General features: G+C 45.1%; 1 protein-coding gene across 1 annotated transcript in view; it reads right to left on the bottom strand.

Annotated features, from left to right (window-relative positions):
* Positions 1-1881: 1881 nt before the first annotated feature.
* trpc5a (transient receptor potential cation channel, subfamily C, member 5a) overlaps positions 1882-16387 on the bottom strand; it is a 91531-nt gene continuing 77025 nt past the window's right edge. The window contains exons 15-17 of the mRNA XM_056300306.1: positions 12200-12241; positions 8064-8153; positions 1882-2952 (exon numbers count right to left, since the gene is read on the bottom strand). Coding sequence (XP_056156281.1) covers positions 1882-2952; positions 8064-8153; positions 12200-12241 — 1203 coding nt within the window. The remainder of the gene's footprint in view (positions 2953-8063; positions 8154-12199; positions 12242-16387) is intronic.

Here is a 16387-nt window from a genome sequence, read left to right as displayed (position 1 = left end):
AGAGAAAAATTGGGAGACGGAGAGCGATGAAGCGAGAGCGGCAGAGGTTAGAGCAAGGGAGAAACAAAAAGAAGAGGGAGGGATAGAAGAGGGTATTGATGTCATCCTGTTGAAAAGGGAGAAACCAAAGGACCCTTGGGTGATCGAATGAAGGGCAAATATTTGGCTAGGAGCTACTCATCAATTGCAATGATGTTGGGGGGAAGAGGGAGAACCTGTGTGTGTTTGTGTGTGTGTTGCAGATACGGTGGTTTGATCACACATGCATAATTCTCTACGTTGTCGCTGACAGTCGTATTAACCACAGTAAAATTAAATAGCCTGCTTTCACTGCAACCCTTTGAAGTCGCGGCATTGTAGCCTCAAAAGTCATGATGAAATTCAGGTGAAATTTCCCTCTGAAACAGATTTCCCAGATAGGAAGGTGAAAGCAAAAAACTCTCTTTTGCATCATCACTGTTGTTTTTTTTCCATCTATTTCTCCTCATTTCATTATCTTTCTTTCTTTCCATCATCCTTTTCTGTATCTCCCACTCCAGTCATCCCATCCTTCATCTCATCATCCCATTTCCCCCTCTCCTTCCTTCCTTCTGTCCAGTTCCTCCTTTCCCCCTCTCAACCTCTTCCTTTCCCTTCCAGTCATTTTTCTCGCATACTTTTCCATTCCTTCCTCCCTTCCTTGCAATCTCACGCATTTATTTACCCCACCCGTGCGAACCGTGCATTTCTCTCTCCATCTATTGTTCTCATCCCTCCTTGTCACCGTGTTTATATAAATATCATTCCGCTGCACATTTTCATTCATCATTCATCAGATTTAGACATACTGGCAAAGGAAGAGCTAAAGGAGATGCCGGGGTGTCGTGGGCGACTCATATCAAAGCAAAGATAGTCTGTAGAAACCATAATAGTCATTATTAGAAGTCCCTTATTATTGTTGTTATTATTATTAATATCACCAGTGTTATTATTATTACTAGTGTAACTGTTATTAAGGTCAGACCGAGTTCCATGGCCCTTGTATGTGCAGAGACAGGGGGTCGGGTTAGCAACAGCACAGCGGTGGTTCTGTCATTCCATTTCGTTCCGTTAATTTGGACGTGGCCATAAATCCATTTGATTTAAAGGGGAGGTGATTCCATTCGGCCATATTGATTCTACGGGGAGTTAATTCCATTTGGCTCCATTGATTTTCAAGGGGAGTTAGTGCCACTTTGTCTCACTGAGGGGAAAGGGGGGAATCATTTCCAGTCATATCGATTTCAAAGAGAGTTGGGATACATTGGATTCATTTTAAGAGGGGTTCCGTATCCATTCCTCTTATTCTATGCAGGGTTAATTCCTTTTTCTTCATTAGATTTTATGTTGGGTCGGGATGGGGGGGAGGAGGTTGGATCACATCATTTGGAAAGACTTATTCGTGCTCAGAGAAAACAAAACGTCTGTGGTCAAAGGAATAGCATGTAGAAACTTGAACGGTATTCCGCTTAACAAGAGTCATTATGGTTCCTATTAATGCCTAAATAATCATGCTTTTTTGAACCTCTTGTTGAAAAATAACAAATAGTTGGGATAGATGTTTTTTCTTCTATCCAATCCTTTCAAATTGCTCTCATTGTTCCCTCCCTCAGCGTCATGAAGTCTACGAACGTGTTCTGGAATCCCTTTTAGAACTGCAGAATTCCGGAGCGGAGTCCGTTGCTATATTCCAAATTCCACTCCAATTTCAGGGAATGTCACCATCCTCCCAGCCCTCTCTATCTCTCCTCTCGCTCTCCCCCCCCCCCCCCCCACCGGTCTGTTAATATCATCCTTTTATCTTCTTGCAGGGTGAATTAGCCGGTTTGAGACATTAGGAACAGTCTTATCTTTCTTACCCTCCTATAGCTGCGTGGTAACTGAGTCCTCTATGACCTCGCAGCTGTCCTCTAAGAAATCCTCACAGGGTCCCACCCATCCGCCCATCATCATCATCCCCCCTTTTCCACTTCTCCCTATCTCGCCTCCTCTTCTTCCTCCTCCTCCATCTCCTCCTCTGTCAACCCCCACTTCCCCCTCGAAAACGTCCTCATTCGAGTCCAGGAGGCGGGAGCTGGACTCGGAGATGTTGGAAGCACAGTGCAGGGATTGGCAGGGGCACGGCGGTGGCAGGGGGAGCGTCAGTAGCGAGTCCCTCCCATTGGTTCTCCGCGAGGATAGGGATGGGTTGCTGCTGTCGACTGGGTGACGGCCCACCTCATTCAGGCGGGTCTCGCTTCTAGTAACCTGACTGAGTCCAAAGTCAGTGTTGCCATGACCGCCCAGCGGGTTGAGCAAACCATCAGAGATAGTGTAGGAGGTAGGGGATTGGACAAGGGGGAGAGGCAGGGGTGGGGCTTTGCGCTGAGAGCGAGAGAACAGGTAAGAGAGATGCCTGAAGGAGTCCGTCTTGGCCCTCGGTGCCGACAGGCGCTGCAGACGGCTCTTGGTGCGAGCCAGGGAGGAGGAGAATGAGGAGAGTGAGGAAGAAGTGGTGGGGGAGGTGGGGAAAATGGTTGTGGAGGATGGAGGGACAATGATCGTCTTCAGCCCATTGCTCTTTGGTTTACCATCCTCCTCCTCTTCCTCCTCCTCCCCACCCCACCTGCTCACCCCCTCCTCAACCTCCTCATCTTCATCTCCTCTGCCTCCTCTCTCTACCCGGGTCATTCCAGAAATAGAGCGCACCAAGGCGGAGACACCAAATTTGGGCATGGCTCTCCCATCATCTTCCAGGAAGCTCACGCCCTTCGCCATCTGACCTGTGCTCCCTCCACCTCCGCCGTCGCCCGATTCGCTGTCGTCTTCTGAAGTCATCGCCCCCTCGTCTCTCATTGGCTCGCTGGAAGAAGAGTAGTGTCGACGGGGTGGGCGGCGGTTGCCGAGGAGATCCAAGACCTCATAGCGAAAACTGGAGATGTCCTGCTTCAACTCCTAAAGAACAAGAAAAAGAGCGAGAGAGAGAGAGAGAGAGAGAGAGAGAGAGCGAGAGAGTGAGAGTGAGAGAAATAAATAAAAAGATAAACAAGAAGTCATTTCAAGAAATAAAAGAAAAGGTAAGCATCACACAAAGAAAATTAAATCAAATTTATTTCAAAAAGTATTTTAACAAAAGTTTCAGACCAAGTGCTTTGCAGAGGACACAGATACACGTGCAAAGGAGAGACAACAAACATCCCTGAAAAGAGGAATAATACGCAAAGAAATCTGTTTTAGGTTTAAGAGGGTTTTTTTTCTTTTTCTTTTTTTTTCTGGATTTCCCCCATTTTTCTCCCCAATTGCACTTGGCCAATTACCCTATTTTCCTAGCTATCCTGGTCGCTGCTCCACCCGCTCTGCCGATCTGGGGAGGGCTGCAGACTATCCCATGCCTCCTCCGATACATGTGGCGTAGCCAGCCGCTTCTTTTCACCAAGTGTGTGGGAGGACCACGCTACTCCCCCCAGTCCCTCCCCGAACAGATGCCCCGACCAACCAGAGGAGGCACTAGTGCAGCGACCAAGACACATACCCACATCCGGCTTCCCACCCAAAGACACGGCCAATTGTGTCTGTAAGGACGCCCGACCAAGCTGGAGGTAACACGGGGATTCAAACTGGCAACTCCTGTGTTGGCAGTTATTTCAATGTTATGAATGAAAAGACCCGTCTCACACATTCAAGGGGAAAGAGTGAAAAAACGGGCAATACGCGATAAGGCGAGGACGAGAAGGGTGCGGGTTGGGAGATCCCAAACAATGGCCTTAAAACATGGTGAAGTAGAGAGGAGGAGGTGTAGGATCGTTTGTTTGAGGTGGCGCGTGAAGAGGAGTATGAGGACTCACGGGATACATAACGACAAGAGGGGCAGAAAGAGATCTAGGTCAAGAGATATCTAGATAAACACTCGAAGAGAGCGAGAAAGAAAGAGAGGATGATGGAGAAAATGAAGGAGATAAATGAAGAGGCATGAATGAGCTCTCAAACACACACACACACACACACACACAGGAATGGGCAATATATTGAATATTTAAAAAATACTCGTGATGTTGGGAAATATAACAGGAGACATTATAATGAATATTGCGGCGATCTTAATGCACTTTTTATGCAGTCAGTTGAATCTCCTGAATCTCATGTGGCCAGACCTTTGCTCATAGGCGGATGTGAAAAACAATGCTACTATATATCGTCGTCATCTGAACAAGAAAAAGCAAATGACAACGCAATGCAGCCTATCAGCAAACCAAGAAGCCAGTTTTCACATTTGCAGATTGTCTGCCAGTGGCATCACAGTTTTATGTAAAATTTCAGCGTTGTTTCAGAGACTGTTCAGTATCATGGCTGGTAACCGAGTGTTATCTCTCCACTACTTTCAGCTGCTCCTGTTAGGAGTCGCCACAGCAGATCATCCGTTTCCATCTCTTCCTGTCCTCTGCATCTTCCTCTGTCAAACCAGCCACCTGCATGTCCTCCCTCATCACATCCATAAACCTCCTCTTTGGCCTTCCTCTTTTCCTCTTCCCTGGCAGCTCCATATTCAGCATCCTTCTCCCAATATACCCAGCATCTCTCCTCCACACATGTCCAAGCCATCTCAATCTTGCGTCTCTTGCTTTGTCTCCAAACAGTCCAACCTGAGCAGTCCCTCTACTGTACTCGTTCCTAATCCTGTCCTTCTTCGTCACTCCCAATGGAAATCTTAGCATCTTCAACTCTGCCACCTCCAGCTACGCTTCCTGTCTTTTCATCAGTGCCACTGTCTCCAAACCATATAACATAGCTGGTCTCACAACCATCTTGTAAACCTTCCCTTTAACTCTTGCTGGTACCCTTCTGTCACAAATCATCTTCTTCGCCTCTCTTCTGCACTCCCCGTTACTTTGGACAGTTGACCCCCAAGTATTTAAACTTATATACCTTCGTCACCTCCACTCCTTGCATCCTCACCATTCCACTGTCCTCCCTCTCATTCACGCATAGGTATATTCTGTCTTGCTCCTACCGACTTTCATCCCTCTTCTCTCCAGTGCATACCTCCACCTCTCCAGGCTCTCCTCCACCTGCTCCCTACTCGCTACAGATCACAATGTCATTCGCGAACATCATAGTCCACTGAGACTCCTGCCTGATCTCGTCCGTCAACCTGTCCATCACCATTGCAAACAAGAAAGGGCTCAGAGCCGATTCTTGATGTAATCCCACCTCCACCTTGAACCCATCTGTCATTCCAACCACACACCTCACCATCGTCACACTTCCCTCATACATATCCTGCACCACTCCTACATACTTCTCTGCAACTCCGGACTTCCTCATACAATACCACACCTCCTCTCTCGGCACCCTGTCATATGCTTTCTCTAAATCCACAAAGACACAATGTAACTCTTTCTGGCCCTCTGTATTCTTCTCCATCAACATTCTCAAAGCAAACATCACATCTGTAGTGGTCTTTCGTGGCTTTTTGTGAGTGTTATCTCTTTGTTTTTGTTGTCCCCCCCCCACATTTTAACAAATTATTAATGCAAATGCATACATACACATAAACACAAAACCAAACAAAACCAAAAAGACATCAAGTCAGAAGGTTAATACAGTTAAATATATAGCCTGGGTAATCAGGTATGATGATGGCACATCACAGTAGGACCTATATGGAGGTGTAAATGCGAGATCTCAGTCCATGCTCGACCATGGAGACCACTTCGGAAGGGTTTGGGCCCCAATATCTCCAATGTGGTCCAGAAAGGGAACCCAGATCCAAACCGCTTATCCTGCTCTAAGGGTCGCGGGGATGCTGGAGCCTTTCCCAGCAGTCACTGGGCAGCAGGTGGGGAGACACCCTGGACAGGCCGCCGGTCCATCACAGCGCCGACACACACACACACACACACACACATTCACACCTCGGGACAATTTTAGAACGGCTGATTCACCTGCCCTACATGTCTGTGGACTGTGGGAGGTTTAAAATCATGATTGTTTCACTTGAAGATCATTGACCCCAGATAAAACTGACCAGCTTATTTATACATTTGATCAGGAACTGCTCCAAAAAAAAAATATTTTTTTTTTGTACTTTGGTTTGCAAACATTTTGAACGATATGATAATGTGTCAACCAAGTTTGCCTATCCGACTGCAATGAATAAAGGCTGTGATCTAAAAACTGCATCTGACTCCAACACATCATTCTGTTAGGCCGTTTCAGAGACAACGCGTAAATATTGAGATGTGTATTGCCCAAAGTTTCACAAACATCAAGATATTCTGCCCAGCCCTGCACACACACACACACACACACACACACACACACACACACACACTACTGCCTATGTGTGGTGATATTTTCAACAAAGTAAAAAAATTGTAATAATAAACATGATTTATGGAGCACTTTCCTAAACAAAGTTACAGATTGCTTTACACGGCAACAAGAAACGAGAATGAAATTACCATGAGAAACAGCTTCAAAGCACATTAATGTAGGAAAGAGGCAAAAATGGATAAAAAAGATAGAAGGCCACCGGGGGGCTCTGACATTAATGTCATGACTTGATTTCCTGCTTTGCTGCAAACCAGACTTCTCTGGTTCATCACAACACGGCACTTCAGCAGTGTGTTGTGATGATGTGAGGGCAGAAGACGCTAACCGCTGTCCTCCTAACGCTCAGACGGCAAACCTGAGCTGTGATATAAATCCAATTAACACGCCGCGGCACCGATTAATGCTTAATCAACATAACGCAACACAACCACCCTGTGAGATGCACTGTTACTCACCATGCAGGCTGTGTGGGAGGAAACCTGTTGAGTTCAACATGCAGCTAGCTGTAGTCACACTAGACACACACACATACACACACACACGCAAACACACACACACACACACACACACACACACACACAGTCACTTCTCCTTTTTTCCCTTCTTCATCTCTGTAGTTTTTCCTCCTTTGTCGCACAGGAACAAGCAGCCCGTGTGTGTTCTTACCTCAAACATAGTTCACTCTCTCACTCCTGTTTCTAACTCTCTCTCTCTGTCTTATAGAAATACCTGCATGACATGGAACTAACATACACACACACACACACACACATAAACACACACACACACACACCACTGGGAAAAAAGCGATCCATTAAAAAAAAAAAGTGCAAGAAAAGAAAAACGTGATTCATTTCATTGTATTTCACCGACTATGATGTCCCCCCCGTTTATAAAGCCATAAAGATCTGTACACTTCAAAGTCCAAGTTTTGCTCAAGGGGCATCTGGCAAACAGCAGCAGAGACCATCACACTGATTTACTGCTCATTTAGGTTACACAACACACAGCACTTCTCTGTTCTCAGATTGTGTACACATTGAAGAGCACATCTCGCCCATGTGGTTACTGACAAGTCACCTCTGTCCCCCCTTTCTCCCCAACTTTATCCAGCCCCACTCTTCCGAGTCGTCCCGGTCGCTGCTCCATCCCCTCTGCTGATCCGGGGAGGGCTGCAGACTAGCACATGCCTCCTCCCATACATGTGGAGTCGCCAGCCGCTTCTTTTCACCTGACAGCGGGGAGTTTCACCAGGGGGACGTAGCGCATGGGAGGATCACGCGCTACATCCAGTTCCCCCTCCTCCCCGAACAGGCGCCCCGACTGACCAGAGGAGGTGCTAGTGCAGCGACCAGGACACATACCCACATTCGGCTTCCCACCCGCAGACACGGCCAATTGTGTCTGTAGGGATGCCTGACCAAGCCGGAGTTAACACAGGGATTCAAACCAACGATTCCTGTGCTGGCAGGCAATGGAATAGACCACTACGCTACCCGGACACCTATCACCTCTGTCTTCTGTCAGGGTAAAACACCACTAAAACTGTGCTTCTCTTATCATTCTTATTTTTCCTGTTTTTCTTTCCAGGTGACTTTCCATTTCCACCCTTAATTACATCCACACGCACACACACACACACACACACACACACACACACACACACACACACACACACACACACACACACACACACACACACACACACACTCATAACAGAATTCTATACCCACCTTGAAGTTTTCCTCTGTGAGTCCCTCATCTGTCTTGGCGCTGCGTATCATGGCCGCCACGTACCTCTTCACTAGATTACGGATCACTTCCTGTTGGGGACAATCACCATGGTCACTGCACATCCTCACAAGCCATTCAAGACAGGCAGACCAAGATACAATGATGTGGACAATCATCCACAGAAACAGTGATTACTCATGCAAACACACACACACACACTCACACACAAATATACACGCTCACACAAAAATACACATACGCACACACAAATAGACATGCACATATGCACGCACACAAACATACACCCACAAATACACACACGAACACACACACACACACAAAGCTATGGACATGTATTGAGATGTCCATACAATCACTGGTTGACAGGACCCATCTGCCCACAGCTGTACACACATAAATCATAAATCATAAATACATACCAACAAACAGAACACGCAGTCAGACACACACACACAAACACACGCACAGTGCACCATCCTCCCACAGTTGACACCTCTGCTTGCCAGACAGGGTGGTATCTGCCACTGCAGCGCTGGCATGTTCTGACACACCAGATTGGTTGTGCTGAGGAACAACTTTATACCCACCGTTATTTATTTATTTATTTAAAGAAGACAACAGGAACAGATACCAGAGCAACCTTCATGGCTGCCAAAAGCAATGTGCCGATGCTGTCTCCGGCACCACCGCTGCCAAAGCTTGTGCTCATTGTTCTCAGGTAATGTAAAACAAGTAGGCACTTAAAAAAAATCAAAAAGAACGACAAGAGCGACAACCTTTCTATTCAGATCAGAAGTTGTTTTTTTTTTTAAAGATGAAATCTTTGTACAAAAAACGACGTTGGGATAAAACTTGCGTTTGGCACATTGAATGTACCAACGCTGCAGTGTCAGAGCACACCAGCTGTTCTCCGCTGACCCACATTAGCTGGTAACACTTTGCAAGGACAGAAAAAACATGGCCGCAAATCAAAATAATATAAGCGACTGCCAAACAATGTACTGGCATCCTCTAGCTAATCGGTCCACGCCAGTATTCACACTGGTGATGGGGTGTCGAAGTACCGCCGTGTCCTTGGTTTCAATTTCATTCAAATTTGAGCCCGCATCATTAAAAAGGAAACTCTCGAGAGTTATGGAGGCTAAAATAACCTTCATGACAGCCCAGTAAAACTTAACGGCGCTGTTGCTGGCACGATGATTGCCAATGATGAAGAAGTCAAACAGTCACAGGGCTTTATAAATCTGGAGAAATACGGTGTGTGGCATATTTCCCCCCTTTGTGCGCGCAGAGAAATCTAATAACAAGTGGACGGTTTTATGCGTCCCCGGTCTCAGCTCCGTTCTGACACACTTCTGTAATTACACGCTTTTCATTTGACAAAACCCACCAGTAGCTAGGAGACACACCCAGGACAGCTTTTCAAACCTTTCAGGCTTTGGACAGACAGACAGACAGATAGATAGCTAGATAGATAGATTGATTGACAAATGGCTACACAGAAAGATGGACAGACGGACAGACAGACAGACAGACAGACAGACAGACAGACAGACAGACAGACAGATAGATAGCTTTACAAATAGCTACACAGACAGACAGACAGACAGACAGACAGACAGATAGATAGATTGATTGACAAATGGCTACACAGACAGACGGACAGACAGACAGACAGACAGACAGATAGATAGATAGACAGACAGACAGATACAGACGGATAGATGGACGCACAGACAGACAGACAGACAGACAGCTAGATAGATAGATAGACAGACAAACAGCTACACAGATGGACAGACAGACAGACATACAGATAGATAGCTAGATAGACAAACGGCTACACACAGACAGATGGATAGATAGATAGATAGATAGATAGATAGATAGATAGATAGATAGATAGATAGATAGATAGATAGATAGATAGATAGATAGATAGATAGATAGATAGATAGATAGATAGATAGATAGATAGATAGATAGATAGATAGACAGATAGACAGATAGATAGATAGATTGACAAACGGCTACGCAGACAGACGGACAGACAGACGGACGGACGAACAGACAGACAGACAGACAGGCAGACAGACAGACAGACAGACAGATAGATATATATAGATAAGATAGATAGACAGACAAACGGCTACACAGATGGACAGACAGACAGACAGACAGACAGACAGACAGACAGACAGACAGACAGACAGACAGACAGACAAACGGCTACACACAGACAGACAGACAGACAGATAGACAGATAGATAGATAGATATAGATAGATAGATAGATAGATAGATAGATAGATAGATAGATAGATAGATAGATAGATAGATAGATAGATAGATAGATAGATAGATAGATAGATAGATAGATAGATAGATAGATAGATAGATAGATAGATAGATAGATTGACAAACGGCTACACAGACAGATGGACAGACAGACAGACAGACAGACAGACAGATAGATAGATAGATAGATAGATAGATAGATAGATAGATAGATAGATAGATAGATAGATAGATAGATAGATAGATAGATAGATAGATAGATAGATAGATAGATAGATAGACTGACAAACGGCTACACAGACAGACAGATAGATAGATAGATAGACAGACAGATAGATTGATGGACAGACAGACAGACAGACAGACAGACAGACAGACAGACAGACAGACAGATAGATACATAGATAGATAAATAGATGGAGAGGGAATCAGCAATCCCTTATCTTGTTTGTTTAAAATGGAAGCAGCTGGCTGAACGCAGCCTGAAAACATACACACACACATGCACGCGCGCGCACGCACGCACGCACACACACACACACACACACACACACACAACCAGGCTGTTTGTGGGCCCAGAGGGAGCTGGTGTTAGCTCTGAATTGGACACTATCAGGGGGAAAAGGGCCAGAATTTAGGAAGTGGAGTGTGTGTGTACTTGTGTGTGTGTGTGTGTGTGTGTGTGTGTGTGTGTGTGTGTGTGTGTGTGTGTGTGTGTGTGTGTGTGTGTGTGTGAGAGAGAGAGAGAGACAGAGAGAGAGAGCGAAAGAGACAGAGAGAGACAGAGAGAGAGACAGAGAGAGAGATTTTGTATGTGTGTTTGTTTGTGCGAGTGGGCGAGGCAGATCTGAGTGCTACCATGGAGTAAAACGGAGGTAAACAGGCAGAAAATGTGCATGAGTGTGTGAGTAAGAGTGAGACGCAGGTGTGTGTGTGTGTGTGTGTGTGTACACACACGTGGCTATGCTGGAGGGGGGGGATCTAAAAACAGAAACAAAAAGGGTAAATATGCGGAAAGTACAGGGACATACAAATACGCACACACACACATCAACAAAGACACACACACACACACACATAACAGCACAGACACACATTTAAATGATTACTTATTAATGGTTCACATAACTAACTGTCTACCCCCGGCGACTACAGCAAAGCTCATTATTGTATGAAAGAGGTGGACTGGTTGGCACACTGGTTTTCTCTGTTGTTTCATACGTAGAGATGATGGAGAAACGCCGGGACTGGTTTCTGGATCAGAGTTCCAGTAGCTTTTGGACTGGTTAGACTGGTTTCTGTGCTGCTGAGGTAGGAGACTGGATGCAGAGAGATGCTGAAGCAAAACAACCTGCGGTATCTAAACTTAGCCTAAAACTAGCCGTCGAAACCACACACACACACGCACGTACGCACACACGCACGCACACACATATAGTTTGCAACTTAGGTGTACACACTCACACACCAAACATAAATGCACTCTGACACCCACACACACACAGCTCCCATCTACACATACACACTATTAGACAAAAATTTCTACACAGTGCAGAGAGTAGGCTACATTCATTTGTAGAATCCAACCTAAGCAACCTAGCAACCAACCAAAATCAGACAGACACACATGCACACACGCATGCACACATTCGCACATGCACACCTGTAAAATATGCAACTTTTTCACACATCAAACATACATTCTGACATACATAAATACATACAAAACTCCTTACCAACACATACACACACAGACACATGCACATAAACAACACACACACACACACACGAACACACACACTTAGACGTGGTCACACCTGGTAGTGCTGATTCTGTATCAGGCTGTCTGCATGGCGCTCCTGCAAAAAGAGACCACATTAAAACATGATTAACAGGAGATCACATGACCTCATCCCTCTCTTTCTACCTCGCCGAATCGGCTGTCTCATCCCTCGCCTCAGATGCAGCTTTACAGATCTAACCCATGCTGTCATCTCTCTGTTGGGATTTTTTTTTCTACATTCTCCTGACTTCTCGCTCACGCATCTATTTCTCTTCCTCTTTCCCCCTCTCTCCGTCTTCCTTCAGTACTCCTGCACCCCATGGCTCTGTTTATTGTTTATGAGAGCAACTGTGTGGTTATATTACCACCTGCTGTGATGGCCCCGTTAGCCCATGGGGCTCAACAAATCCACGCTGACCTGATCTGATTTCCTCCCGCTTTCCCTGCATCCCTCTTTCATTGGTTCATCTCCACCATTTCGAAAAAGACAAAAACAAACATGCAGTGCTGCTTGAAAGTTTGTGAACCCTCCAGACATGGTCACTGTTTTTGTAAAAAACATTAAAATAAGCTTATTACACATACATCCAAATCCCAATTTGTAAAGCACACCTTCCAAATAATGGACACACACACAAAAAGAGATATATTTTCATTATTTAATTCAACAAAGGTGGTTTATTTCACAAAAACTGAAAATTTAACATGTGCAAAAGTATGTGAACCCTTGTATTAGTAGCTTGTGGCTCCTCCTTTTGCAGCCATTACTTCAACCAAACGTCTTCTGTAACCACTAACCAGTCTCTCACATCTGCTTATGGGGCTTTTTGCCCACTCCTCCTTGCAGAACTCAGCCAGTTGAGAGAGGTTGGAGGGACATCTGGTATGTACCAACTTCTTCAGGTCTCGCCACAACATTTCAATTGGATTAAGGTCCGGACTTTGACTGGGCCTATCCAGAGTACGAATCCTCTTTTCTGAAGCCATTCCTTTGTAGTTTTGCTGGAATGCTTTGGGTCATTGTCTTGTTGCATAATCCATTTTCGTCCCAGCTTCAACTCCCTGACTGATGGCAGGAGATTCTGGTCAAGATTTTGTTGATATGCCGGAGAATTCATGGTTCCTTGGATAATATGGAGTCGTCCAGGTCCAGAAGCAGAAAAGCAGCCCCAGACCTTCACATTTCCACCACCATGCTTCACTGTTGGGAGGAGGTTCTTTTCTTCATATGCAGTGTTGGCTTTTCTCCAAACATGTTGGTTTTGATTGTGACCAAATAATTCTATTTTGGACTCGTCTGTTCAGAGAATGGACTTCCAGAAGGTCTCTGGTTTGTCCAAGTGCTCTCTGGCAAAGTTGAAATGGGCAGCTTTGTTCTTTTTTGAGAGCAGAGGCTTCCTTCTAGCAACCCTCCCATGAATGTCATGGCTATTCAATTTTCGTCTGATTGTAGACGCATGCACATTTATCCCAGATGCTACCAGAGAGGTCTGCAACTCTCTAGAGGTGATGTGTGGGTTGGCCTTTACCTGATTTATTATTTTTCTGGTGCTTCTGGGTGATAGTTTTGATGGGCATCCACTTCTAGGCAGAGTTGCTGTCATGTTGAAGGCCCTCCATTTGTAAATTATTTGTCTTACAGTGGATGGATGGAGCTGGAATCTTTTGGAGATGGTCTTAAATCCCTCCCCAGACTGATGGGCTATCACTACCCTCTTCTTCATGTCCTCGGATATCTCCTTTGCTCTCGGCATTGTTGATTTGTATGGGACCACAGTGGTTTGGTTGGTTTCCTCTCTCTTTTAATTAGTGCAGGCCAAACCTTTTCCCAAGGATGTCTCATTTCATTGGTCTGCTTAAATGATTAATTAAGCACCCAAATGTGTTTCACCCGAGTCTGTTACCTGCTTGACTTAACCAATGCAGCTGGGGGTTCACTTACTTTTTTATATAAATTTATTTCTGATTTTCCCCTTTTTTTTTTCTTTTTTTTTTCTCCCAATTTAGTGGCCAATTGATCCCTATTTTAATTCAAACACCCACCCTCGTATTGCATGCGTTCGCCAACTGCATCTCTCCGGCCGGCAGTCTCGAAGGAAAGCGCCTCCCCACGTTCGTGACAAGGCGAATCCAAGCCGAACCACTGTTTTTCCGACACACACAGAGACGCATTCACATGACGAACACAAGCCGACTCCGCCCCCCTCCCGAAGACCGCGTTGCCAATGATTGCTGCTTCATCGAGTCCGGCCATAGTCGGATCTGACGAGACCGGGGCGCGAACCCCAGTCCCCAGTGGGCAACTGCATCGACACCAAGCCGACGCTTAGACCGCTACGCCACCGCGGACCCCAGGGTTCACTTACTTTTGCACATACACTAATTCCATGTTTCATGTAGTTTTTGGGCTACTAAAACAAGTCCCACTAAACAAGTACATGCAACTGATAAACATATATCTGACATTTCATACATAAAAATTGGTGATGATAGAATAAGAAAATCATGGTAAAACAACAGAAAAATCTAAACTGCTCAAGGGGTTCATATACTTTCAAGCAGCACTGTATAGTAATGCCTCGCAATTTGTCAAAGAAGGACGATAGCAAAGCAAAGTGCTAAAATGAAGTCAATAACAAGCAGTGGGTTTCTTTATGTAACTCTAAATTATGATTTAGTTGATCTACAGTTGATCTTTTTCTTTCTGTGGACAGATTTCACGTCATTCATAATCATAATTTTCTAACTAATCTAGCTGAAATAAAATGCTCAGGTATGGATATTTTTGTTTGTTTGTTCAGTTTGTTCATAAAACACCTTACCATATGAAGGAAATGACTGTACCAAGTACAAGTATCTAATTTATATCATTTTTAATCTGGTATTACCATGATGACCAGAGATGGGCAAAGACACAACCAAATGCATTTTGTTACAAAATGCAAAATACCCTCCAAATAAATGTAGCAAAATAAAATAATAAATACTGGTGCCGTAAAAAATAAACAAATATATATATATATATATAAGTATAAAATATAAATATAAAATAATATAAAATATATCTATCTATCTATCCGGATAGATATAGAAAATGCAAGAACATACATTTGTATATCAAATGACTGACATTTTACTGTAGAACTGTACAAATGACAGATCATTTGTATTTCTACAATGTGTTTATGCAGACACACATCAACTTCACACACACAACACAACACAGTACTCATACAACTCATATCTGCCTGTGTGTCTCAGCCTCTCTTGCTTGCTCCAAAGCAATCACTGCTTTTCCATCTCTTGCTGTTCTGACACTCAGCCTGTCTCCCTCCCCAATCAGATCTCAGCAGCTCCGCGTTGCTCTGTAACCTATGTGGGCTGGCTGACTTATATAACTCAGCTGACTTCAACTGAGGTGATCTGCCAGCTGCAATCTGTGTGTGTGTGTGTGTGCTGTTTAGGACTGAGAAAAAAGCAGTGCGCTCTGTACTGCTTAGTCCAAGTATTTCTGCAGAGGGTTGGTCTGCGTCTGCTTATTAGAGCATGTTGTACAGCACACCTGCGCAACATGTTTGCATGCTTACATTATGGATACGGTCCTCTCCACTATCCATATGGATCTGTGTGTGCAGGAACAGTCTGCTTACTACATTTGGAGTGCTCTGTGTAGTGGTTATCTACCTTTAAAGTGATAAAGATGTACTGTCTATTGCAATAGGCCCAAATCCTGTACTGTCGATAGCCATGGGTATGGGGGGGGAGTCTCTATTCCAAACCAATACAAAAGAATCCAGATTCAGTGTCCGGGGTAGAGCGGCGGTCTATTCTGTTGCCTACCAACACGGGGATCGGCAGTTCGAATCCCCGTGTTGCCTCCAGCTTGGTTCGGCGCCCCTACAGACACAATTGGCCGTGTCTGCGGGTGGGAAGCCAGATGTGGGTATGTGTCCTGGTCGCTGCACTAGCGCCTCCTCTGGTCGGTTGGGGCGCCTTTTCGGGGGGGAGGGGGGAATAGTGTGACCCTCCCACGTGCTACGTCCCTCTGCGCACTGTCAAGGGAAAAGAAGTGGCTGGCAACTCCCCATGTATTGAAGGAGGCATGTGGTAGTCTGCAGGCCTCCCCGGATCAGCAGAGGGGGTGGATCAGTGATTGGGATAGCTTAGAAGAGTGGTGTAATTGGCTGGATGCAATGGGGGGGATCCATTAAAAAAAAGGAAT

This window comes from Lampris incognitus, chromosome 20 (genome assembly GCF_029633865.1).
Source record: "Lampris incognitus isolate fLamInc1 chromosome 20, fLamInc1.hap2, whole genome shotgun sequence".
NCBI classification, from domain to species: Eukaryota; Metazoa; Chordata; class Actinopteri; order Lampriformes; family Lampridae; genus Lampris; species Lampris incognitus.
Note: the sequence above shows the minus strand (reverse complement) of the source record. Positions and strands in the feature narration are given on the sequence as shown.